The following is a 25,074-nucleotide window of genomic DNA, read 5'->3' as shown; positions in this document are numbered from 1 at the left end:
CCCATATCCCTACGTATTTACCCGCTAATCCCTCTAACCTACGCATCTCAGGACACTAAGGGGCAATTTTAGCATGGCCAATCAACCTAACCCACACATCTTTGGAATCTTATTTACATTCTCCCAAGAGTTTTGACCCTTTCTCAGGCACCATCCTGGGGTGAGACAGGAAGCAGGTAGGTTACTCTTGGGCCTACATTGTGACTATTTAGGTGGGATTTTCCAGCCCTTCCCACCAGCGGGATCTTCCTATGTCAGATTCCTTAACAGTGGGACAGGCAAACCACGCAAAACACTATAGATATCAGCGGGACTGGAAGATCCTGCCACAAACAATGAGCTGCCTCCCCTACTGGAAAACATACTCCAGGGACAGAACTTTCCCGCCCCTTGAAAACTTGAGTGTGATGACTAGGGGATTTTCACAGTAACTTCATTGCAGTGTTAATGTAAGTCTATTTGTGGCACAAATAAATTAACTTAAACTACCACCAATATCATCTGTTCTTCAAAATCTCCTCTTTCCTTTAGGGAGATCGGAATTGGTGGGCAAATCTGCACTGTCGAATGTACAATAGTACGGTTACATACTATGTAAGGCATCCTCTGTAGTTTAGACAATTAGATTTTCTTGGTTTATGATATCAGGATTCCTTGAATCGATTACTGCCTTGCAAAGCATTTACTTCCATGATTCTCCTTCATCTTAGCAAAAAGTTAAGCAAATTAAGTCAAGCATAATCCAGGGTGATTCTGACAGGTACAGAAAGTGATAAAGGGACTTTGTTCTGCCTTTCTGAACATTGGGGATGATCGATTATCAGCATTGGCACAAATAAGAACTTCTGAGCTCCTGGCACTGTGGAAATATCGCAGCATGGAAAGTAGCGGCTTATGGATAAATAATGTATGTTATCAATTCAAAATGTGCTGGGTTTTCTTCAATATTTGTGTTGACAGTGGAAAAATTACTGAGGCCTTTCTTCTAGAATTTGAGGCAGGATTTGCTGCAATGGCGCATTGCAGAGCGAACGACATTAATTGGACATTTTTACCTCACATCGCATTAGAACAAAGAACAAAGAAAATTACAGCACAGAAACAGACCCTTCGACCCTCCAAGCCTGCACCGACCATGCTGCCCGACTGAACTAAAACCCCCTGCCCTCCGGGGACCATATCCCTCTATTCCCATCTTATTCATGTATTTGCCCAGACGCCCCTTAAAAGTCCCTAACTCACTGCTCTTTTGCTGGGAATTGCTGAGTTTGTTACGAATTAGTAACAGTGGGCACTGTCATTCGATCTTCCACAATTCCTGGCCTGTTAAGTGAGTAAAATGCACTGTTGGGTGAGTTGCATAAAGTCAGTGGAAGAATGGGCTTCCCTCATTTGTTGTATTAATGGACCTTTGGCTATAGAGTGAACTTCATACTGACAGAAGGAAGGACTGTGTGTTCAGGCTCATCACCCTCCTCTCCCCTGTTAACAGTGGCCACTCGCTGTAAATCACTGGAATATATTTCTTGCTACTCTATGGTCAGGATATATAAAGCAACAAGTCTCAATTTTCTTTGCTGCCTGGACATGGATGAATGGGTGCCAAGGTAAAATACATAAAATCGTGCATCTCTCTGAAGACTGGGAATACAATTAAGGAGAAATTGCATTTCTTCCCAGAAGCACTATAAATACATACTATGGTGAGTATGTCACTTAACGTCAAGCAGTTTAGCTATATAATCGCACATGCAATGGTTAACATCATCAATATTTTGCAGTGTTTAACCATTTGGAATTGTCATTCATGCATTTTATTTTGTCAGAAGTGGAATCAGCCCTTTTACACATTAACCTTCATTGATTTAGAAATGTTCCTCACCAAAACATGTTCCCAAACACTTTTTTTGATATTACAAATTTCAATCTGTATCTCCGTATGCTGGCACAGGTTTTGATATTCCTCACAAATAATTGAATCCGGCGTCTTTACCAACTTTCCCACACATTAGGAAGCACTTATATTTATAAATAGAGAGAGGTTTGGTTTCAGTTTGGATTGTAATACCTTGGGACGGCTGGAATGTGTCTCCACAGAAGGGTATCGGTCCCTTCATACCCAGATTTGTAACTAGTGACAGATTAGTCTTAATACCTCAGCTGTTATCTTTGCATTTTGTAATTGTGATGTTCTCACTGCACTGCGTTTATGAAGAATGAATTGAATCAGAGGGAGCTGTAATATATTTGTTCATTAAGCAAGTTTGTTTCTTTAATTGGTTGGAAAAGTATTGTACGTCCATACTGGAGGATGCTAGTGGGAGAAATGGATGTTTCACTCGCTGCAATTAAATGCTGACCACTCCAGCTCTGAAAACTTGGCTCACATGCTTGAAAAACCCAAACCCGAACTACCTGGGTGTCAGTGAATGAAATGACTGGTCAAGTTGGATGTCCTGCTTAGATGTAGAATGGGATATCAGAGATGGAAGAATATACCTTCCCTGTTTTTGCTTTGGTGGTTGGAAGTGGAGGATATTTGATGGTGAATGGAGAATGCAACAGTCTCCAGACTTTCTCATCTATTTTTATTCTTTTAATACAGTCGAGACACTTTGGGTGGTTATTACGAGTATAATGATGTCGGAAGTTGCCAGGAAGTTATCCACCTGTATCATCTGCTATGGTCATCGACAATCCTTAACATCGTGGGCTTATTTCTTGGGATCATCACAGCGGCAGTCCTTGGATCCTTTAAAGATATGGTATTGAACTTTTTCTGCTTTGGCTATACAAGTTATTTTGGAAGAATGTCACAATACCTACGATGTCATTATTTTTGGTGCAAGGTAGAAGCAAATAAAAACTTGCCTTTCTCCTTTACAGAGCAGGGATGGGGAGGGTCTCCTTCCGATCTATCAGTTTGGCTGACACTCCCAGCACAGTACTGAAGAGAGGGCTGCATTGTCAGAGGAGCTGTTTTTAACATGAGACGTTAAACTAAAATTTCCCCCTCGAAACAATGTAAATATCACCTGGGCGGCATGGTGGCAAAGTGCTTAGCACTGCTGCCTCACAGTGCCAGGGACCCAGGCTCAATTCCGGCCTCGGGTCACTACCTGTGTGGAGTCTGCACATTCTCCCCGTGTCTGTGTGGGTTTCTTCCGGGTGCTCCAGTTTGCTCCCACGGTCCAACGATGTGTAGGTTAGGTGCATTGGCCATGCCTCTTCAGGGGGATTAGCAGGGTAAATATGTGGGGTTTACGGGGATAGGGCCCTGGGTGGGATTATTGTTAGTGCAGACTTGATGGGCTGAATGGCCTCTTTCTGCACTGTAGGGATTCGATGATATGATTCACTGTTGTGAAGAGGAGCGGGAGATTTCTCCGCAATATCCCAGCCAATATTCATCCCTCAATCAATATTGGTTATCGAATCATGATCTTACTGCTCTTTGTGGGAACTTGCTGTGAAGAATGTGACACAGCACTTGCTACATTACAACAGGTTAAAAGTACTTCATTATCTGCAAAGTGCCGAGGGTGACCTGATGTTATGAAAAGCACGCTATAAATGCGAGCCATTTCTTCTTTCATTTTGATTTGATTTATTATTCACATGTATTAACAAACAGTGAAAAGTATTGTTTTTTACACACTACACAGACAAAACATACCATTCATAGAGTACATAGGGGGAAAAGGAAAGGAGAGAGTGCAGAATGCAGTGTTACAGTCATAGCTAGAGTGTAGAGAAAGATCAACTTAATGCAGGGTAGGTCCATTCAAAAGTAATTCACTGAGCAAGAAGGTACAATCTCTCGTATTTGTTCTAACACTACCCTGTAACTTGATCCAAGAAAAGATTTGTAATAACCTTTGAAATGAAAGCCCGCTCTTTCTCTGTTCCCCCATGAGGACGCGCCTCCGCACTCATCCTGGCTGCGGCCCTCTGATGTCTCACTCTTTCTGCAATTCTGCATTATTTTGTGCTCATGTAATCCTCTGGAATTTCATCATTTGTGATTAAGAGTGTGTGAGTAATGTAGAGGAATTCGTTGTTGGATTAAGAAGAAGCCATACAAATTATTTATTGCTTTGTTTGAAGTAACTAAGCCCTTACGTGAGAAGGAAGCTTTGGCTAAGGCTAACAGCTTTCATTAATAATAGGCAGGGAAAGATCATCCTTTGCACAATTAAAGATCCAAATATTGCACAGATCTTTTTCTTACAAGTTGGAGTGAAACTAAAAAGTAACCTATATCCTCCCTTTTTAAAGTAAATTTGGGATTCTGATTCTTTTGCTGATTTCTATGGTTTCAAGATGAATAGATCAGGGAGGCTGTTGGAAACTGGAATTGAAGTGATTTTAAATCTGGATTGAGTCTAGGCCTTTGTTACGCCTTTATGCGTAACATTTCAGTTAGGAATAGGCCATTCGGCCCCTCCCTGCCTGCTCTGCTATTTGATAAGATTATGGTTGATCTGAATTGTGGCCTCACCTCTACTTTCCTGTCTACCTCCTGTAACCTTTGATTCCCTTGTCAATCAAGAATCTATGTAACTCAGCCTCAAACATATTCATGACCCTGCCTCTCCCAGTCTCTGGGGAAGAGAATTCCACATACTAAAGACTCTGTGAGAGAAAAGTTTTCTTCTCATCTTTAATTGGAGTCCTCTCATTTTTAAACCCAGTACTGTGACCGTGCAGACTTCTCATGTCTTCTTCATAACTTACTCCCGTACCTATCTTTGTGTCCCCCTAGTTCTAGTCTCTCCCATAATAGGAACTAGCCTTCCAGCATCCACCCTGCTAAGTTATATTTTCAATAAGATCACCTCTCAATTCCATTGGTTATAGGTCCAGCCTTTCCTCATAAGACAACCCTGTCATCCTAAGAATCAATCAAGTGAACCTTCTCTGAACTGCTCCTAATGCAATTATGTAAGGAGACCAAAACAGTACACAGTACTCCAGATGCAGTTTTATTCATTTCATAGGCTGTCTGTGCCCCGCATTTATTGCCCATCCCTAATTGCCCTCCATTTCTGAGGACATTTGAAAGCCAACCACATTGCTGTGGGTCTGGAGTCACATGTAGACCAGACCGTGTAAGGACGGCAGATTTCCTTCCCTAAATGACATTAGTGAACCAGACAGGTTTTTCCGATGATCGACAATGGTTTCATGGTCATCAGTAGATTCTTAATTCTGGATTTTTACTGGACTCAAATTTCACCATCTGCCGTGGTGGGATTTGAACCCGGGTCCCCAGAGCATTACTCTGGTTCTCTGGATTCTAGACTAGTGATAATACCACTATGCCACTCCCTCCCCCACCAACACTTGTTGGTTACATCAACACTGTCCCAAAAACTATGGTTAATACAGTGGAATTTGGTGAAACTACTATGACCAGAGAGAAGGTACTCAGTAAACTGAAGGGTTTAAAAGTAGATAAGTCCTGAGGACCTGATGGCCTGCACCCTAGGGTGTTAAAGGAGGTGATAGCAGTGATAGTGGATGCATTAGTTATGATATTCCAAAATTCCCTGGATTCCGGAAAGATACTGGTGCACTGGAAATATGCTAATGTCACGCCTTTATTCAAGAAAGAAGAGAGGCAAGAAGTGGGAAACGCCTTGTATGCTATGATGTTTAAAGTGCTCATCTAAATGCACTTAAAATGTTGTGAGGGTTCCCGCCTCTACCACACTTTCAGACAGTGAAATCTTCCAAGATTTCTAAGTGAGTTCCAGATTTCCACCACCCTCTGGGTGAAAATGTTTTTCCTCAAGTACACTGGAAATTTGCCGCGTACCTTAAATCTATGCCCCCTGGTTATTGACCCATCTACTAAGAGGAAAAGTTTCTTCCTATCTACCCTATCTATGTCATGCATAATTTTGTACACCTCAATCAGCTCCCCCTCAGTTTTCTCTGCTCTAAGAGAAGAAGGTGACTAGGTGTGTAGATGAGGGTAGTGCAGTCGATGTAGTTTATATGCATTTCAGCAAAGCCTTTGACAAGGTCTCATATGGAAGACTTGTAAAGAAGTTAAATTCACATAGGATACAAGGTAATTTGATAAAGTAGATTCAAAATTGGCTCAGTTATAGGAGACAGACGGTGAAGACTGGAAGCCAATGTCCAGTGGTGTACCACAGGGATCTATGTTGGTCCCCCTATTATTCGTCATTCATATAAATGACATTGATGACCATGTGAGGGTTAGGATTAATAACTTTGCGGGGATGACACAAAGATTGGATGGGTGGTTAACAGTGAGGCGGAGTGTCTTGGGCTACAAGAAGATATAGATGGAATGGTCAAATGGGCAGATAAGTGGCAGATGGAATTTAACTCCGAAAAGTGTGAAATGATACTTTGAAAGGAGTAATTTGACAACAAAGTACTCAATGAATGGTTGGACACTAGGAAGTTCTGTGGAACAAAGGGACCTTGACATGCTTGTCCACAGATCTCTGAAGGTGGAAGGGCATGTTAGTAGGGTAGGGTGGTGAAAAAGGCATATGGGACACTTGCCTTTATCAATCGAGGCATAGATTGCAAAAGCAGGGAAGTCATGTTGGAGTTGTATAGAACTTCGGTGAGGCCACAGCTAGAGCACTGTGTGCCGTTCTTGTCACCACATTATCGAAAGGATGTGATTGGACTGGAGGGGGTGCAGAGGAGATTCACCAGCATGCTGCCTGGAATGGAAAATTTAAGCTCTCAAGAGAGTTACGTAAGCTTGGGTTATTTTTGTTGGAGCAAAGAAGACTGAGGGGTGACCTGACTGAGGTGTACAAGATCTCTACCATGGACAGAGTGGATAAGGAGCAGCTGTTCCCCTGAGTTGAAGGGTCAGTCACGAGCGGACATAGATTCAAGGTGAGGGGCAGGAGGTTTAGGGGGGGATGTGAGGAAAAACTTTTTTACCCAGAGGGTGGTGACAGTCTGGAATGCGCTGCCTGGGAGGGTGGTGGAGGCAGGTTGCCTCACATCCTTTAAAAAGTATCTGGATGAGCACTTGGCACATCATAACATTCAGGGCAATGGGCCAAGTGCTGGCAGATGGGAGTAGGTGGGAGTTCAGGCATTTCTAATGTGTCGCTGCAGACTCGATGGACCAAAGGGCCACTTCTGCACTGTATGATTCTATGAAACAACCCCAGCCTGTTATGGAGTGAATTGAGATAGCCGATACTGTATTTAACTACAGGCAATACAAAACTCACGAGGCAGATATCTCTGTATAAGGACATAACACCTACTTAAAACAAAAACACAATGTGCAGCTGCTCGGAGATCACCAAAAGGGTTAAGTAGCTCTGGAATAGAGCGACAGAACCTCGCCAATGAATCTGACATGTACAATCAAAAACTGATCAATTATAGATTTTTTTTATCGATCATTCCCGCCTCATATTATTTTAAAATCAATTACATTTAGTAAACATACATCAATAATAATTCCTGACATATATCTCAGCCAATTGCATTTTACCATCTGGCATAATAATATCTCGTTCGTCCATTTAATCTGGACACTGACTCCCATCTTGGCTGAACTCACTTCCCTGTTGCTTTGTAACTATAGGCGCTCATATTAGAGTTCAAAGTAAACATTCCCACATTGCCATACTGGATATACACATGATCCTGTATCCAGGTACATATCTGTTCTATGTCTAGACAATGAATGTCCCTATTCATAAAGTTGCAACATGTGTTCCCTCACCACAAACTTTCTGATATGAATTCTGCTAACTACCAAGGTTCCCAGGCCTTTGACTCTGAACTCTTTGCCTTTACCATCATACCTTGCAGTAACTTCTTTTGGCTGAAATAGACAACGATTCATTCAATATTTCAAATACATTTAAAATATCAGCATATATGTTTGAAAATTATAATTTCTTAATTAATTCTCTTATTGCATCCACATATGTGTAAACTATTTGTTTCATTAGCTTGTTAACTTTGTTTCAAGAATAATTTAACTCTTTGCTGGTGATACTGTCAGTACCTTAAATATTCTGTCTAAAACGTTATCAGAACAAAGAAAATTACAGCACAGGAACAGGCCCTTCAGCCCTCCAAGCCTGCACCGACCATGCTGCCCGTCTGAACTAAAACCCCCTACCCTTCCGGGGACCATATCCCTCTAATCCCATCCTATTCATGTATTTGTCCAGACGCCCCTTGAAAGTCATTATTGTATCTGCTTCCACTACTTCCCCTGGCAGTGAGTTTCCAGGCATCCACCACCCTCTGTGTAAAAGCCTTGCCTCTTGCATCTCCTTTAAACCTTGCCCCTCGCGCCTTAAACCAATGCCCCCTAGTAATTGACTCTTCCTCCCAGGGAATTAGTGAGTTATTAATTTCCCACTTCACAGCCTATCCAGCCTCTCTCCATAGCTGAGATGCTCCAGCCTGGGCAACAACCTGGTGAATCTCTTCTGCACTCTTTCCAGTGCAAATTGCAAATGGCTTAGAGACAGATGAGTGAGCTGTAAAGTGCTAGTATTTTCTAGCTGCCTCTTTACAGAATTTTAACCATCGCCGATTCTCTTGACCATTCTGGCTTCAAAGTGTTGAAAACCAGGTGATAAATGGACAATTATTATAACTTTCTTACCTCTGCAAGGATTAGCCTGACAGCAGTGATTAGCACTTCCACAAGGGGTAATTAGGGAGTACGTTGAGTGAACATCTTAAAATTAACTTGGCTCTTAAAAAACTAGAAAAAAAAAACTTGGAAAAACTAGAACCAGAGGGCACAACCTCAGACTAAAGGGACTATCCTTTAAAACAGAGATGAGGAGGAATTTCTTCAGCCAGAGAGTGGTGAATCTGTGGAACTCTTTGCCGCACAAGGCTGTGGAGGCCAGATCATTGAGTGTCTTTAAGATAGAGATAGATAGGTTCCTGATTAATAAGGGGATCAGGGGTTATGGGGAAAAGGCAAGAGAATGGGAATGAGAAAAATATTAGCCATGATTGAATGGCGGAGCAGACTCGATGGGCCGAGTGGCCTAATTCTGCTCCTACGTCTTATGTGGTTTCTTTGATTTTTTTTTCCCTCTGTTTCCTCTTAAAATAAATGATCCTACAAGCCTAAATTCTGCTTAAAATAAATTCTGATGATGGAACAAGACTGGTATGGGGCCATGTGCTGCCTTTTGAAAAATAATGAATTCTGACCTTGTTAAAGAATCTGTTTCAAAAAATGTCTTGACTAATACTCGCTAAGTGCTCATCATCACTGAGAAGACGTCTCATTTGGGACTAGTGCCTGCTTAACCCTAGAAGAGCAAGACCAAGTCTGTGAAGCATTAAATAAGATATCAAATTTAAATATTCATTTAGAAGTAGCAGAGGTGAAGAACTCTTGCAAAAATTGCACCTTTTTCGACAGTATTAAGATACCACTGACCTCCTCAATAAGTGTTAGAATCCATAGAATCCCTACAGTGCAGAAATGCATTCGGCTCTTCAAGTCCCTGGACTCGGGGAAAATAAAAGCATTCAGGGTTCCCTATGCTGAGAAGTCCATGGTGCAGATCTTGACTTTTATGCAACAGTGTAAAATGAGCTGCAGACTCGTGATCACCCAATCTGCATCATCCACAAAGGGCTACCCCATCTATATGCAAGAAGTAAGGATAGGAGCCGGATTGCCAGTATTGCTACTCTACCATCCTCGCCGTTGAGTCGGAAAGGCGTGCTGGTTAGGTGCACTGGCCATGCTAAATTCTCCCTCAGTGTACCTGAACAGGTGCCAGAGTGTGGCGACTAGGGGATTTTCACAGTAACTTCATTGCAGTGTTAATGTCAGCCTACTTGTGACACTAATAAATAAACTTAAACATAAACGTAGACATTTGGCAAATAGCAATTGAGGAGAGGCTTTAGAAGTCTTGCACAAAATCCTATTGAATATGAGTGACTCTGTTCAATGTGACAATACTGGGAGAGCTGCAAGTGTTGAGCACTTTCTCAAACTGCATCCCCTGCCTAGAACCGGAGATGTTAGCTGAGTAGCTGTAGTTTGCAAACGGCAGTCATAGTCAGACCCCTATAGCACTGAGTCGATATCTTTTCCCAATTGTTCAATGATTCACACAACTAGGAAAATCCCAGCTCTCGTCAACTGTTGGTCAGTTGATGCTATATAGGTGGTCTTAGCTAGGCCTGCGCTTGCTATAAGTGGTCTCAATATCCCCCCGCAGAGTTATGAAATGTGAAGAATGAGCCAGGACTTTTGCTCTTGGTCACAATCAACTCATACTTGCTGAAAGGGGTGCAGCTTGCTGACATTCACTCTCGATGCTCAAATATCTGAGGAGTGACTGTGTTGAGTGCCAGAGAGCAGCTAATACCTAAATAGAAACATTTATCGTATAGAAGGAAGGCTGTTGGTACAGTTTTGTCCATGTCAAACAGAATGTACATCAGCGGGAAACAGGGTGAGCAGGAGAGGGGAATTCTTGTGTATAAATCATTTTAAACTACAGCTCACAAGTACAATTTTAAAACTTATGAAGTGAAACAGTGCACGTAAACAAAATAGTTAAACATTTGCTACATCTCGAGTAATATTGTGGGAGCATTCGGATTAAAAGAACATTTTCGGTTGACTGCTCATCCTAGTTATCTACGTCTCATTGGCACTGTGGGGTTATAATGTTCCATGTTTTGATGTATTTTGTGTGGTTAGGTTTCATTACTGAAATATTCTGACCTATTTTAATAATGATGTGGAGATGCCGGCGTTGGACTGGGGTAAACACAGTAAGAGTTTTAACAACACCAGGTTAAAGTCCAGCAGGTTTATTTGGTAGCAAATGCCATTAGCTTTCGGAGCACTGCTCCTTCATCAGATGGAGTGCATATCTGCCATCTGACGAAGAGGCAGCGCTCCGAAAGCTAATGGCATTTGCTACCAAATAAACCTGTTGGACTTTAACCTGGTGTTGTTAAAACTCTTACTGTTTTAATACACAGAGGGCGGGATTTTCCGGCCGCACTCATCCAAAAATCTCGCCCAAGATCAGCAGACCTTTGCATGGTCCGCCCCTCCGCCCGCTACGATTCCTGTGGCAGGCGGGACGGGAAAATTACCCCCATCGTCTTTTTTAAAAATTACACCAACCTTTGATTTCATCCATAACAGCCTGAGAACTGCTTAACGGAAGAGATTTAAGGGTGAGATTATCTGGCCTCCCCTCAGCGTTTTTCTCAGTGGTGGGAGACAGCGTGCCGTTCATTGGCGGTGGCATCTTCTGGTCCTGCCGCTGTCAATGGGAATTCCCATTGCAGGCGCCACACACTGCCGGGAAATCCGCGGAAGCACAGCCGGTGGGACCAGAGGATCCCGTCAGTGTGAACGGCCAGAGAATTCCGGCCTTAGGGTAAAACGTTTAACTAGTTAATCTGGAGGTTGCTGTTTCAGAAGTGATATCAAATGAGTTCACTCCCATTAGAGCCAAATGGTTAAACCTCTCTTTCTCTGCTATTACCCCAGCAGACACCAACTGCTTCTCGGATCACCTACACACCGGAACCTCCACCTCCGCCCATAATGTACGATCCTGGACAACAGGTACTGGCCTATACCAACTTCTATCCTGGGCCTCCACATCTGCCACCTTACAGTCCATACGATATTCAGGTATCTGTCAAAATGGTTGGACGATATTACTGGATCTTCTTCCAATATCTTATATACTTCATAATGAAACGAAATGTGATATTTGCTAAGCGCATTTTCCTTTACTATTTTGATTGGACCAGGTGGCTAGCTTAGTTAGCTGGGAAGCTAACATGTGATCCAGAACAACCCCAACTGTGTGGGTTCAATTCCTGTTCCAGATTGGAAGACGATAGTCTCTGCACCCTAGCTATGACTGTGACACTACATTCTGCACCTTCTCCTTTCCTTCTCTATGAACGGTATGCTTCATCTGTACAGCACGCAAGAAACAATACCTTTCACTGTATACTAATACATGTGGCATTATTAAACCAATTGATTTGATTTGATTTATTATTATCATGTATTCGTATGCAGTGAAAAGTATTGTTTTTTGCGCGCTATACAGACAAAGCATACCATTCATAGAGAAGGAAAGGAGAGGGTGCAGAATGTAGTGTTACAGTCATAGCTATGGTGTAGAGAAAGATCAGCTTAATATAAGGTAGGTCCATTCAAACGTCTGATGGCAGTAGGGAAGAAGCTGTTCTTAAGACGTTTGGTACGTGATCTCAGACTTCCGTATTTTTTTCCCAACGGAAGAAGGTGGAAGAGGCTATGTCCGGGGTGCGTAGTGGGTCAATGAGCCAAGGACCTGTCTTCAGACAAAACACACTTCATTGATTTCAAAGATTTGGCATTGCTTTCAGGTGAAAATAGTCAGGCTTCTCCGATAATGCAATCAGGCATTTAGCCATATGGGCCAGAAGGTTCTTAGACATGCTGGTTGGTCTGTTTGAAGATAGCTGATCTATCTAGTCATTGTTAAGATTAGCCTTAGTGTAGTCAGGCTCCAAAGGGAAGGCACTTGATCTGCTATGTCAAAATGTGTAGGTGTCGAGAGCAGATGGAGTCAGACTCTGCTGTCCTGAGTTCCACTGTCAAATGTCATGCCACAAACTGTGAGACTCGCCCTTCAAGCATCTGGGCAAGAATCTGTAAATGAGACCTGGGGCCCATTAATGGGTGTGCGTAAAATGTACCAGTTCCAGAATAGGAATCACAATGTGCACCAAGTTTCTAATTCCATGACTGACGTTGGCCTAATGGTGACAGTCCCTTTCGGCAAGGTGATGAGTTGGAAGTCTCCCTAATCTCTATGGCATGATATTCTGGCTTTGAATTTGCAACATTTTCAGTGCAAAAGAGGGTGCCAATTTGGGACATATGCGATTCTAAAATGCACCAAATTCCAGAAACAATGGCTGCTGGCAGAGAAATGCCCCCAGCTCTGCGCCTGCAAAACACCCAAAAACAATGATCAAATCAGGTATTCCCGAAATTCTACAAATTACACTGATTCGTGGATAAGTTACCTCACTCACTATCAGACTTATCAAGCTGACTGGGGTGGAATATGTTCATGGCTGAGACAGACAGATTTTTAATCAGTAAGGGAATTAAGGGTTATGGGAATAAAGCGGGAAAGTGGATCACCATATCAGTGTGGCACGGTAGCACAGTGGTTAGCACTGCTGCTTCACAGCTCCAGGGACCTGGGTTCAATTCCCGGCTTGGGTCACTGTCTGTGTGGAGTTTGCACATTCTCCCCGTGTCTGTGTGGGTTTCCTCCGGGTGCTCCAGTTTCCTCCCACAGTCCAAAGATGTGCGGATTAGGTTGATTGGCCATGCTAAAAATTGCCCCTTAGAGTCCTGAGATGCGTAGGTTAGAGGGATTAGCAGGTAAATATGTAGGGATATGGGGGCAGGGCCTGGGTGGGATTGTGGTCGGTGCAGACTCGATGGGCCGAATGGCCGCCTCCTGCACTGTAGGGTTTCTATGATTTCTATGATTTCAGATCAGTCATGACCTCATTGAATGGCAGAGCAGACTCGATGGGCCAAATGGCCTACTTCTGCTGCTATGGGGAGGATTCCCCAATCTCACTATGTTTTCAAGCGGTGGAGGTGGCCTTCCATTGGCCGGTAGAGGGATTTTCCGATCTCTCCGCCAGCTTCCCATTGTTTGCACCCTCCCCTGTGGTGGGGAGTCACCATCAGCAGGACCAGAGGATTCTGGAGACGGGAACAGCCGGAAAATCTGCCATTTGTCTCGTGGTCTCAGAGGAAGTTTCTAGCAATCAGCTTTGACTGGAGCAATGCTGGAATTTTTTTCTCGACTGGCAAATGAAACTAGCTCGGCAAACTGCCTTGCATCAGTTTCAGGTTGGAGCATCTTTTGCTTTTCATTCTTCTGCCGTTCACCATGGGCATTCCCCATATAATGGAGACAAAAACTCGGCAAACTCCCTCAGCCACACCTCATGCCTAGTTCTACTTATGTCATTGGACCACGACAAATGGATCTTTCCCCTCCCACTCCCAAGTTCTTTGCCAGCTGTGAGGAGATGTCTTTAACCCTGACACTGGGCAGGCAACATAACCTTTGCCACTCCTGGGAAATTTTAAATGTACCTTTGCAATGAACCACAACTGTTAACTTTTATATTCCTTTTGAACCACATCCAAGTTACAATGGCTGAATCTGTTAGACCATAAAACATAGGAGCAGAATTAGGCCACTCAGCCCATCGAGTCTGCTCCACCATTCAATCATGGCTGATATTTTTCTCATCCCCATTCTCCTGCCTTTTCCCCATAACCTCTGATCCCCCTTATTAATCAAGAACACATCTATCTCTGTCTTAAAGACATTGGATGACCTGGCCTCCACAGCCTTCTGCAGCAAAGAGGTCCACAGATTCACCACGCTCTGGCTGAAGAAATTCCTCCTCATCTCTGTTTTAAAGGATCGTCCCTTTAGCCTGAGATTGTGGCCTCTGGTTCTAGTTTTTCCTACTAGTGGAAACATCCTCTCCACATCCACTCTATCTACTGTTCACAATAATTAGAACCTACCACCCAAACAGTAACAAATTCCATATGCATTGCTATGTCAGGTCTCCAGGTAGTTGCTAGCCCAAACCCTGCACTCTCTTCATAGTCCATTTGAGTCCCAATATCTTCTAGGTAATATGAGACGATGCCAGTTACACTTACACATCCTCACCCCTCTGCCTCTGTCAATTAGTTTGGCCCTGCAGTTTACAACTGGGTAAGCTCCTCACCCTAGAAGTGGGGCATATTCCACTCTGCTTTATTTCTGAAAGTGCAATGATATTATTGTATCTTTGGCTTATCTTTTGTGTCGTATGCTCCCAACAATTTAAAACTGTCCCATGAACTGACGCACATAACAAACTCCACATGATTCTAATGATAGGTTTACACCCAAATCATTGGCCAGTCTTTTCTCTTTCCAACATGCAGACTGATCTGTTGTGTATTCATGGCATTATTGGTTCAAATTTGGGGTTTTTTGTTAAGTTTCAAAACCTCGCAACCACAATTTTCCTTCCTATCTTCACTCAAAGATCAGATCAGTTTTCTTGCTGGGTTTTTTCATCCACATTAGCAACTGAGGAAGAGGCTTAGGTAGCTCGCTTAAAGCCTAAACACCAGCTTGGGCCAATTGGGCTGAATAGCTGGTTTCTGGAATTGTGACACACACAGTAAATGTTGGCTAAAGATCAAATTTCCAATGCTCGTGAGGAAGACAATGATGGTATAACTGATTGATGCCTGGGAGTTAAGGGTATAGTCAATTACTGATTGGTACATCACCAGCTAATAGCAATATATAACTGTTGGCCATGCAGTCTCTTAACGCTACCCCCTACCAAAGGGTTTCTCTCAGTTCAGAGCCACCCTCCTCTCCAAACTACAGATTATCCAGCAGGAAGTCAACTGAACATGAATATATCCTTAAAGAAAGAGTTCATGTTTCAAAGTTTTAACGCCAGTAAACAGCATGATGGCACAGTGGTTACCACTGCTGCCTCACAGCGCCAGGGACCCAGGTTCGATTCCCGGCTTGGGTCATTATCTGCGTGGAGTTTACACGTTCTCCCCGTGTCTGAGTGGGTTTCCTCCGGTTTCCTCCCACAGTCCGAAGATGTGCGGGTTAGGTGGATTGGCCATGATAAAATTCTCCCTCAGTGTACCCGAACAGGCACCGGAGTGTGGCGACTAGGGGATTTTCAAAGTAACTTCATTGCAATGTTAACGTAAGCCTACTTGTGACTAATAAATAAATGTTAACTTTTTATACCTCCTTTTGCAATCTGTTGTTACATTTGAAAGCAACTGCTAGTTTTGTTGATAAAATTGTATTTGCGAGATTTGCTGTTTGTTTTTTTTAACTCTATTAAGCTCTGAGTGCTTGTCATGTTATGGCTTTAGTCTTTGAAACAAGTGCCTAATCAGGTTAAAGTGTAAGGCATCATTGTAATAAGTGCTTGATAAATTCTGTAAGTGTGAGTTTGCATAGCACAAGAACATTTCCTGCTAAACACCATGTAAACAATAACAGTAAATACTGGAAAATCTCAGCAGGTCTTGCAGCTTTTGATTTGACTTGATTTATTATTCTCACATGTATTGGGATACAGTGAAAAGTATTATTTATTGTGCGCTATACAGACAAAACTTACCTTTCATAGAGTACATAGGGGAGAAGGAAAGGAGAGGGTGCAGAATATAATGTTACAGTCATAGCTAGGGTGTAGTGAAAGATCGGCTTAATATATGGTAGGTCCATTCAAAGGTCCAATGGCAGCAGGGAAGAAGCTGTTCTTGAGCCGTTGGTATGTGATCCCAGAATTTTGTATCTTTTTCCCGACGAAAGAAGCTGGAAGAGAAAATGTCTGGGGTGCATGGGTTCCTTGATTATGTTGGCTGCTTTTCCGAGGCAGCGGGAAGTGTAGACAGAGCCAATGGATAGGAGGCTGGTTTTCGTGGTGGACTGGGCTACGTTCAGAGTTGACAAAGGGTCATCCTTACTCGAAACATTGGCTCTCTCCACAGATGCTGTCAAACCTGCTGAGGTTTTCCAGCATTTTTGTGTTTTTGCTTCAGATTCCAGCAGTAGTATTTTGCTTTTACCAGGTGAACAATAAACATCATAGACATTAGGGTGAACTGTGCAATTGAAGCATTTAACATGTACTGTTTCTCTTTTCCAGCATCCAAGTATATTCTCAGCTTCCACGCCATCTGACGATTCACAGTCTATTTCACAGTCTGCTTCCAGTTACATGTGGCCGCCAAACACTCCTCCTCGCTACTCCCCGGCATACTTTCCACCTGATGAGAAGCCGCCACCCTACACACCGTAGATCTCTCCTTACTTGCATCGTCACTACAGACTTTTTGAAGGCCTCCATTTGCAAGGGCATTGTCCACACAGATCACTTTGCGATCTCCACGTGCGTAATCTTACCTTCTCGCCGTGAGGTGTTTGTAGAGAGGAACTCTTCTGTAACACAAAACATCAGCATATCATCCTGCTACCTATTGTTAAGGGTATGTTAGTCCTTATTTGTCAGAAAATGATGCACTTCTACTTTAGGTGTAGTTAAAACAAGAACAAAGACTTGGAAAACTAAAAACTCATTAGCAGTGTCCGATCAATCTCAACCCAGTTAATTGGTGGAACAGATTGGACAGGCTGAATGATCTACACTGGTTCCAATGATGCTAATTTATCAATTAAACTGTATACATATATAATTTAAAGTAAATGATCTATTTTAGCTTTGTGGTATACCGTCATCTTTCAGTTGTTTTTTTTTTAAACCGGTAGTCTGCATTAGTCTTTAAGAAGATTATGTACATAATCTTGAGTAAAATCTAGATAAAAGTTTCACTGCTGCTGTTGTGAAATGAATCCTGTGTTAAGCTGGTAAAGACCCATTTTTCATATCCTGTAAACTGATGGCACACCAGGTCAATGCGTCATGACAAGAGCCAGACAGGCCCTAAGCATGTTCCTCTTTCTATTCAGACTCGCGCGGTCTCTGCTGGCAGACATATGGGGTCTTCCAGTTGATCTGTTCTGATCTGAAGAGCCCGGAATTAAGGAGGAGGGAAGGTCAACCAGGATTGCAACTACTGATTGCACCTTACTAGAAGTCAGTGTGTGAAGACATTGGATGAGAAGAAGACAAGGCTCTTCATGGCTTGTGGTTCAATGGGCTGAAGACAAACACTAACAAAGAGTGAATGCCTTTAGAAGAGAAGAGATGGGGGGAGGGGAAGGGAGACTGTTAAACCTGGGAACAAGTATGTTTCTGGTTACCAATTTCCCCTAAAGCCAACTGCAGAGGAATGTAAAGTACCTTTCCTAAAGCACATTGGAAGGCTCAAAAAAAAATAGAAATTTGGATCATCAACGCAAAACCTCTGACAGCTGTTTCCAGAGCAGAACTGTTGGAAACCAAAATCAAATTGTTTGCTGGTGCTTGCATTCTGTGCTGACCGTCCAACATTTTGAGGGAAGACAAGGAAATATTTAACGCTATCTTTTTCATTATCCACAGGATAACAAATGGCTTCAGGGTATGTTTAAAGGTTAGGAAGCAATTATAAAAACATGCATGAGCAGAAAGGCTTGTGTAAGCTCACTGAAGATTCTATTACAGTGTTGCCTCTAACACGACTACCATTTGATAGAATAGAAGGGTGCTGTTAATTTTATATTTATGAATGGTTGTGAAGTGGAAAAATCCTCAGGTTCTGTGGAGTGCGTCCTTCAAAGCTCTGAAGGTGTGAGGCTTTATAGCACATGATAAAATTGCAGAGATATTTAGATAGCTGACAACCGCATTAATATTCATCATCTGTCCCACAAACATTTGGTGGGAAGCGTGATCCAAGAAGGAGACAAAGTAATGCCAATGAGTGGCTATAGATTCTTACCATTCATATAATATCTCAGAAGTGTGTTCAACTGATGAATATTATTCAGATTTAAACTCACCACCTTACGGTTAGAAAACGTGAGAAAAATCAAGGGTTTTTCTTTAACATCGTGACAGCATTGAACATTATTCTTCTGGTCATCTTCCTTTCACAGTTGTACGAGATGATGTACGAGGCAAGTTTTTTACACAGAGGGTGGTTGGTGCCTGGAACTCGCTGCCGGGGGAGGTAGTGGAAGCAGATACGATAGTGACTTTTAAGGGGTGTCTTGACAAATACATGAATAGGATGGGAATAGAGGGATATGGTCCCCGGAAGGGTAGGAGGTGGTCCCCGGAAGGGTAGGAGGTTTTAGTTCAGTTGGGCAGCATGGTCGGTGCAGGCTTGGAGGGCCGAAGGGCCTGTTCCTGTGCTGTAATTTTCTTTGTTCTCTTTGTTCTAGTTTAACAGCCAATTTTCAAAGCCCCTAATGTATGAAGCTGGAAATTTCTGGGGTCAGAGAGGAAGGAAGGTCAAAGTTCGACTTGGGAGGAGTGGTAATGGCAGAAATCTGGAACCTAACTTTCCCAGGATTTCACCCAGTTTAAACTGACTGTTTAAATTCTGGTCAGTGGAGCTAGGGGCAGATCTTTGACTTATCCATGCTACACACACAGAAGGTATGGTCTGCAGGAGTTCTTGGGCTAATACAGAAAAAGGTTGCCATTTATATTTTCAAGAGTTAAAACTGTTTTCATAAATCCCTATAGTGCCGAAGCAGGACATTCGGCCCATCGAGCCTGCACCAACGACAATCCCACCCAGGCCCTATCCCCGTAACCCAATGCATTTACCCTGCTACTAAGGGGCAATTTCGCATGGCCATCCAACTAACCTGCACATCTTTGGATTGTGGGAGGAAACCGGGATACCCAGAGGAAACCCATGCAGACACGGGGAGAATGTGCAAACTCCACACAGACTGCCACCTGAGGCCGGAATTGAACCCGGGTCCCTGGCGCTGTAAGGCAGCAGTGCTAACCACTGTGCCAGCATGCCGCCGGTCTAGGGTAAGGGATTGAGCTTTTGTGACCATCACCCATAATGCATCATCCTCTCATTTGGGTTTATTCTTCATTATTCTTCTCTAATATTTGCGCATCACTTCTGTAGCATGGCATCAAGGGCCACACACAAGTACCACCAAGCATCATCTGACCAACACATTGCGTAACCTCAACTGAAAAGTCGTCCCCTTTTCTGGCTGTACATCCATCCCAGTATATTGTTTGCTTTGTTTTTTCACATTGCCTAAACATAGATAATTGGTTTGGGAGTCGAAAACAGTTAGTAGGGGAATTGTTATTTCATCTGTTAAAAAGAGGGAAGTGGTATACCCCATTGATCAGTACTGGATCCACTTTTGTTCTTGATAAAAGCCAGTCAAATGAACCCACACCCAAAAACAAAAACATAGAAGGTTGGAAAAAAGTAAAACATTTCAGGAAGACATGGACAAAATATCCGACAGTTGATGGGTGCGACTAGGGATTTACACAGTAACCTCTTGCAGTGTTAATGTAAACCTACTTGTGACACTAATAAATAAATAAGAAAGTCGACAAATATTTCCTTGAAAGTCCAAATACAGGTGGGTGTAATGCCTTACAAAGGCCACTAGCATTCTGGGTTTTATAAATAGGGGTGCGTGGTACAAGAGAAAGTAAGAGAGGTAAAGGAGTCATATGGAATGCTGCCTCAAGTTTAATTGATACAAAACCATGTATCACAACTGGATGGCTGTAACAACAGTACAGTTAAAAGAGGCAGATCAGAGCAAGAAAACTCACCAGGAGGTTGGGGAGGGAAGGAAACCCATCTTGAAACCTACTTTAAAAAAGAAATTGAAGGTTTACTAACATCTATTTGAGTTTTCTAATTTTTTGATTATACTAAAATATTTTGTGTCTTAATGAATCTTTTCATTTTACTTGTGCAATTTTTTTAAAAAATCATTATTTTAATTAATGTACTCCTTTGTTTGCCAGTGTTATCCCTGAGATCTTTGCTGCTTGTTAGGTTCACAATAACAGAATGCAAGTTATCTAGCTATGCAGCTACCTATTTAAAACAACAAATGCAAAAGTTAACCTATGTAGGTTTTTTTCTGCAAGAAAAGTTATTGCCAGTTAATCTGGTTTCCAACATGTATTGCTCTGGTAAACTGGGGGAGTGGGATCTCCTTCGCCTGCTTAGCATTATGATTTTAGAAGATGTGAATTTCAACTAACACCTAGACTGGGATTTTTGGGACCCATCACAGGCAGCCAAACATCCATTGACTTTCGGTGCGAATTTCCCCTAAGTTACACTTTTTTCCTGGATCATTAGTTTAATTGTATTTGACCACTTAAGTCTACTGTTCAACTCTAATATATGGGAGAAATATATATTGAGAATAATCATGTAAAATTAACATTATGTCTTGGTATCGGCGTTATTTATAATTTATTCAGCAGACTACAGTAGCAGTACGTTTTGCTGTATCTCTTGGATTTTAATAAAATGTGTAATTTAGAACTAGGAACCATTGCTTTGTTCAAGGAAAAGGTCACCTACCTCACAGGGCCTTCAATCTTTGGTATGCTGTATCCTCCAAACACCACTGAATCAAGGCTGGATTTGATGTTCCAAGGAACTCACGTGGTTGGTGGTGGTCACTAAGACTTTGGTAATGCTCACCCAAATATCACCACTGCTGCTGAGCTCTAAGGAAAAATGGTCCTTTGAACAAGATCTTATTACAGGCAGTCTACAACAAGCCTGAAGGAATGAGTGGATGAGGACACTGCGTGGCATCATTATCGAACAATGAACATGACCTTACAAAATAGATAACCTCAGCTCCACAATAGAGACAAACTCAAAAGTAATTAAGATCAGGAGGAGAGTAGGAACAACAACAGACACTCCAGTAACAAGATGCAACCACCAAAAGTGTGAGCACATTTCCTTGTTAAACTTGAACAGTTTTGTTTAGATCTGAGTGTCACACCACAGATGGGCTTGCCTTATGTAGACTCAGTGAAAACCTATCTCAAGGATCCCACTGGAACTGGTAGAATCACCTTTTTTCCTGAACTGCTGGGTTTCCTGCTGGAAAGGTAATGGAGAAGGCACCTCACAATGTGTTTTCCCCCAAAACCTTTGCTTGGAAACTTTCCCTTCACTTTGAATAAGTGGATCGAAACCATGCTTCACCTAAACAAAGCCCAGGTCAGGTCACGCCTGGAGTGCTGGGAACAGTTCTGGGCACCACACCTTAGGAAGGGTATCTTGGCTTTTGAGAGAGTACAGTGAAGATTTGCCAGAATGCTACCTGGTTCGGGTTAAATTACAAGGAGAGATTACACAAACTAGGATTGGATTCCCTGGAATTTAGACTTTATGGGGTGATTTTGCGGAAGTTTCAAAAATGTTAAGGTGAACACTCAGGATAGATAGAGAGGAACTAATTTGATTTGATTTATTATTTTCACATGTATTAGTATACAGTGAAAAGTATTGTATTTTTGTTGTATAAGTATTTCTGCTGGTGGGGAGTGTAGGACCAAGGAACAGAGTCTGAAAAATTTGAGGCAGACCTTTCAGGAAATATATCTTCATGCAAAGGGTGATAGAGGTTTGGAACTTTCTTGCACAATCTGCAATTGATGCTCGGCCAATTAATTGTAAATCTGTGGTTGATAGATTTTTGTTAACCAAAGGTATTAAGGGAGATGGGGCAAAGGTGGGTAGAGGGTTCTAGGTATCAGATCAGCCATGATCTCATCGTACGGCAGAACAGGTTGGAAGGGCCAATGCTATTCCTTTGTTCCTTAAGCCATGTGAAATGAATAAACTTTACGTTTAATGAAGTGATCTGGTACCATCCACCTAGAATGCACACCTCTGCTGGTATCCATAAAGTGTAAGCAATATTCTAACTCCAATTTATGAGGAGACTGGTGGAAAGAAATGATTGCAATCTCTTGTTGAAACCAAACTATTCCCAGCAGGAAATGCAAGTGGAACCACAGTGCCAAATTGAATAAGGTTAATTGATCTCCCCAATTTGCTGAGTTGAAACTGGATCCACCAATGTGCAGTCTATCAGAGCAGAAACTTAAGCTTTCAAATTGAAAAGGATGTGCGTTACATTTGTGTACGGCTAAATTAGGATCCCAATTTGGGTCATGTGATAGCTCAAAATAGCTCCAACTGGGAAAACAGTCTCCTGTGAGATTATTGAAGCAGTCCTTTTAACCAAAAGGATGTCACGAACTGTTAGTCATTGGGTAGCACATCAACCATTACTAATTTATTGTGTCCATGAAGTATAATGAGTAAAGACTGTCCTTTACAATGGCAGAACAGTTCACGTACCAGATATAATGAAAAACTGTCGCTATGAGTTTCCAATGTATCCACCAGGTATCAGAACAACAATTTGTATAATGCATTTAATGTAAAAAAACATCCTAAGGTATTTCATAGGAGCATTATAAAACAAAATATGACACTGAGTCACATATGGAGATATTATGTCGGGTTGCCAACATCTTGTTCAAAGACAAAAACAGAAAGTGCTGGAAAATCTCAGCAGGTCTGATGCAAATGTTTTAGGTCTGGATGAGCCTTCTCCAGCTCTGATGAAGGGTCATCTTGACTCAAAACATTGGCTGGTTAGCACTGCTGCTTCACAGTACCAGGGACCTGGGTTCGATTCCCGGCTTGGGTCACTGTCTGTGTGGAGTCTGCATGTGCTCCTCGAGTCTGTGTGAGTTCCCCTCCGGGTGCTCTGATTTCCTCCCACAGTCTGAAAGATGTGCTGGGTTAGGGTGCATTGGCCATGCTAAATTCTTCCTCAGTGTACCTGAACAGGCACCGGAGTGTGGCGACTGGGGGATTTTCACAGTAACTTCATTGCAACGTTAATGTAAGCCTACTTGTGACACTAATAAATAAACTATTCACTCTCCACAGATGCTGTCAGACCTGCTGAGATTTTCCAGCATTTTCTGTTTGTATTTTAGATTTCAGCATCCACAGTATTTTGCTTTTAGCTGAGTCAAAGAGGTAGGTTTTAAGGAGTGTCTTAAAGAAGGAAAGTGAGGTAGAGAGGCAGAGGGATAAGCAGAATATTCCAGACCTTTGGGGTCTAGCAGCTGAAGCCGTGGCCACCAATGACAGAACAATCAAAAGAGGCCAGAAATTGCCGAGCACACAGATCGTAGAGCATTTTGGGGCTGGAGGAGATGAGAGATAGGGAAGGACAGAACAATGGAGGGCTTTGAGAACAGGATGAGGATTTTAAAATCAAGACATTGATTGGCGTAAAGTCAGCAAGCCTTGGGGTGCTGGGTGAGTAGGACTTGGTGCGAGCTAAGACATGGGCATTAGAGTTTTGGATGACCTCAAGTTTACAGAGGATAGAATGGGGGAGGTGATCCAGGTAATACACAAGGCAGAGAGGCAGGCGAGGGGTTAAAGGGGTGTAAGATTGAGAATGATCTTTCTGACACACACACACAGGGTTTAATAACATCTTGACCATTGGACCATTGTGAAAACATCCCATCACCATGTGGCTTTGCTCTAATCCAAACAACTGAACTCCAGTGGTGGGTGGAGGTTACTGAAAGAAGGAGAAAGCCCTAATCTGAGCTATTTTCAGCTCCCGACAAACCTTTGACTTAATAACAGCAGAACTGTTATAAGGAATCCCAAAATGGGACTATATATATATATATATAATAGACATCTATATCTCTAATATTGCATTTGTTTGTTGAAGAATAATCTGGAAAAACTGATTAATGTTTTGCTGATCAGGATTTAAAAGCTGTATTATGCCTCCATGATCCTCTTGTATACAAAACCGCATTTCTAGAAAACCTGAAAATAAACTATTTAAAAAGACATTGTTCCATTTGTCAAAATTCAACTTTCACATTTTGCTGACATCCCTCCCCCCCCCCACCCCGCCCGCCCCCGGCCCAATCCAGAATGAAAGATATTGCTGCAAATGACCACTCTCTTCCAGGTCCTGTTACTATTTCACTGTGAAATAATGACAGATGTTTCAATCTTCGTAGAACTTTACAGGATTGGCCTGGAGCCTCCAGGAATTGAAGATGAATCTTCTAGACACTGCCACAAACAACCCAGGAGGAAAACCCATGGGGGACTTGAAAAATGTTTTTGTTTCCATGTACTTTGAGCATAGCATTTTATTATTTGTAAATAGGTAGACATGGACATGTCTGCTCCAAGGGGAAGCGATGGCCTAATGGCACTATCACTAAACTATTAATCCAGAAACTCAGCTAATCTTCTGGGGACCCGTGTTCGAATCCCACCACAGCAGATGGTGGAATTTGAATTCAATAAAGAAAAATCTGGAATTAAGAATCTAGTAATGACCATGAAACCATTGTCAATTGTCGGAAAAATCCATCTAGTTCACTAATGTCCTTTAGGGAAGGAAATCTGCTGTCCTCACCCAGTCTAGCCTACGTGTGACTCCAGAG

The 25,074-nt window shown here is 42.4% G+C and overlaps 1 protein-coding gene across 4 annotated transcripts in view; it reads left to right on the top strand.

The window, feature by feature from the left end:
* tmem255a (transmembrane protein 255A) overlaps positions 1 to 24,436 on the top strand; it is a 92,631-nt gene extending 68,195 nt beyond the window's left edge. For 2 of the 4 annotated variants that reach the window (XM_078211839.1, XM_078211842.1), the window contains exons 7-9: positions 2,606 to 2,765; positions 11,534 to 11,680; positions 16,786 to 24,436. In XM_078211839.1, coding sequence (XP_078067965.1) covers positions 2,606 to 2,765; positions 11,534 to 11,680; positions 16,786 to 16,938 — 460 coding nt within the window. In that variant the 3' untranslated portion in view covers positions 16,939 to 24,436. The remainder of the gene's footprint in view (positions 1 to 2,605; positions 2,766 to 11,533; positions 11,681 to 16,785) is intronic. The other 2 variants (XR_013497670.1, XM_078211841.1) reach the window with 2 other exon arrangements.
* The last annotated feature ends 638 nt before the right edge of the window (positions 24,437 to 25,074 follow it).

Source organism: Mustelus asterias, chromosome 4, assembly GCF_964213995.1.
Source record: "Mustelus asterias chromosome 4, sMusAst1.hap1.1, whole genome shotgun sequence".
NCBI classification, from domain to species: Eukaryota; Metazoa; Chordata; class Chondrichthyes; order Carcharhiniformes; family Triakidae; genus Mustelus; species Mustelus asterias.
The sequence above is the reverse complement of the archived record's forward strand: the minus strand, read 5'-3'. Positions and strand labels throughout refer to the sequence as shown.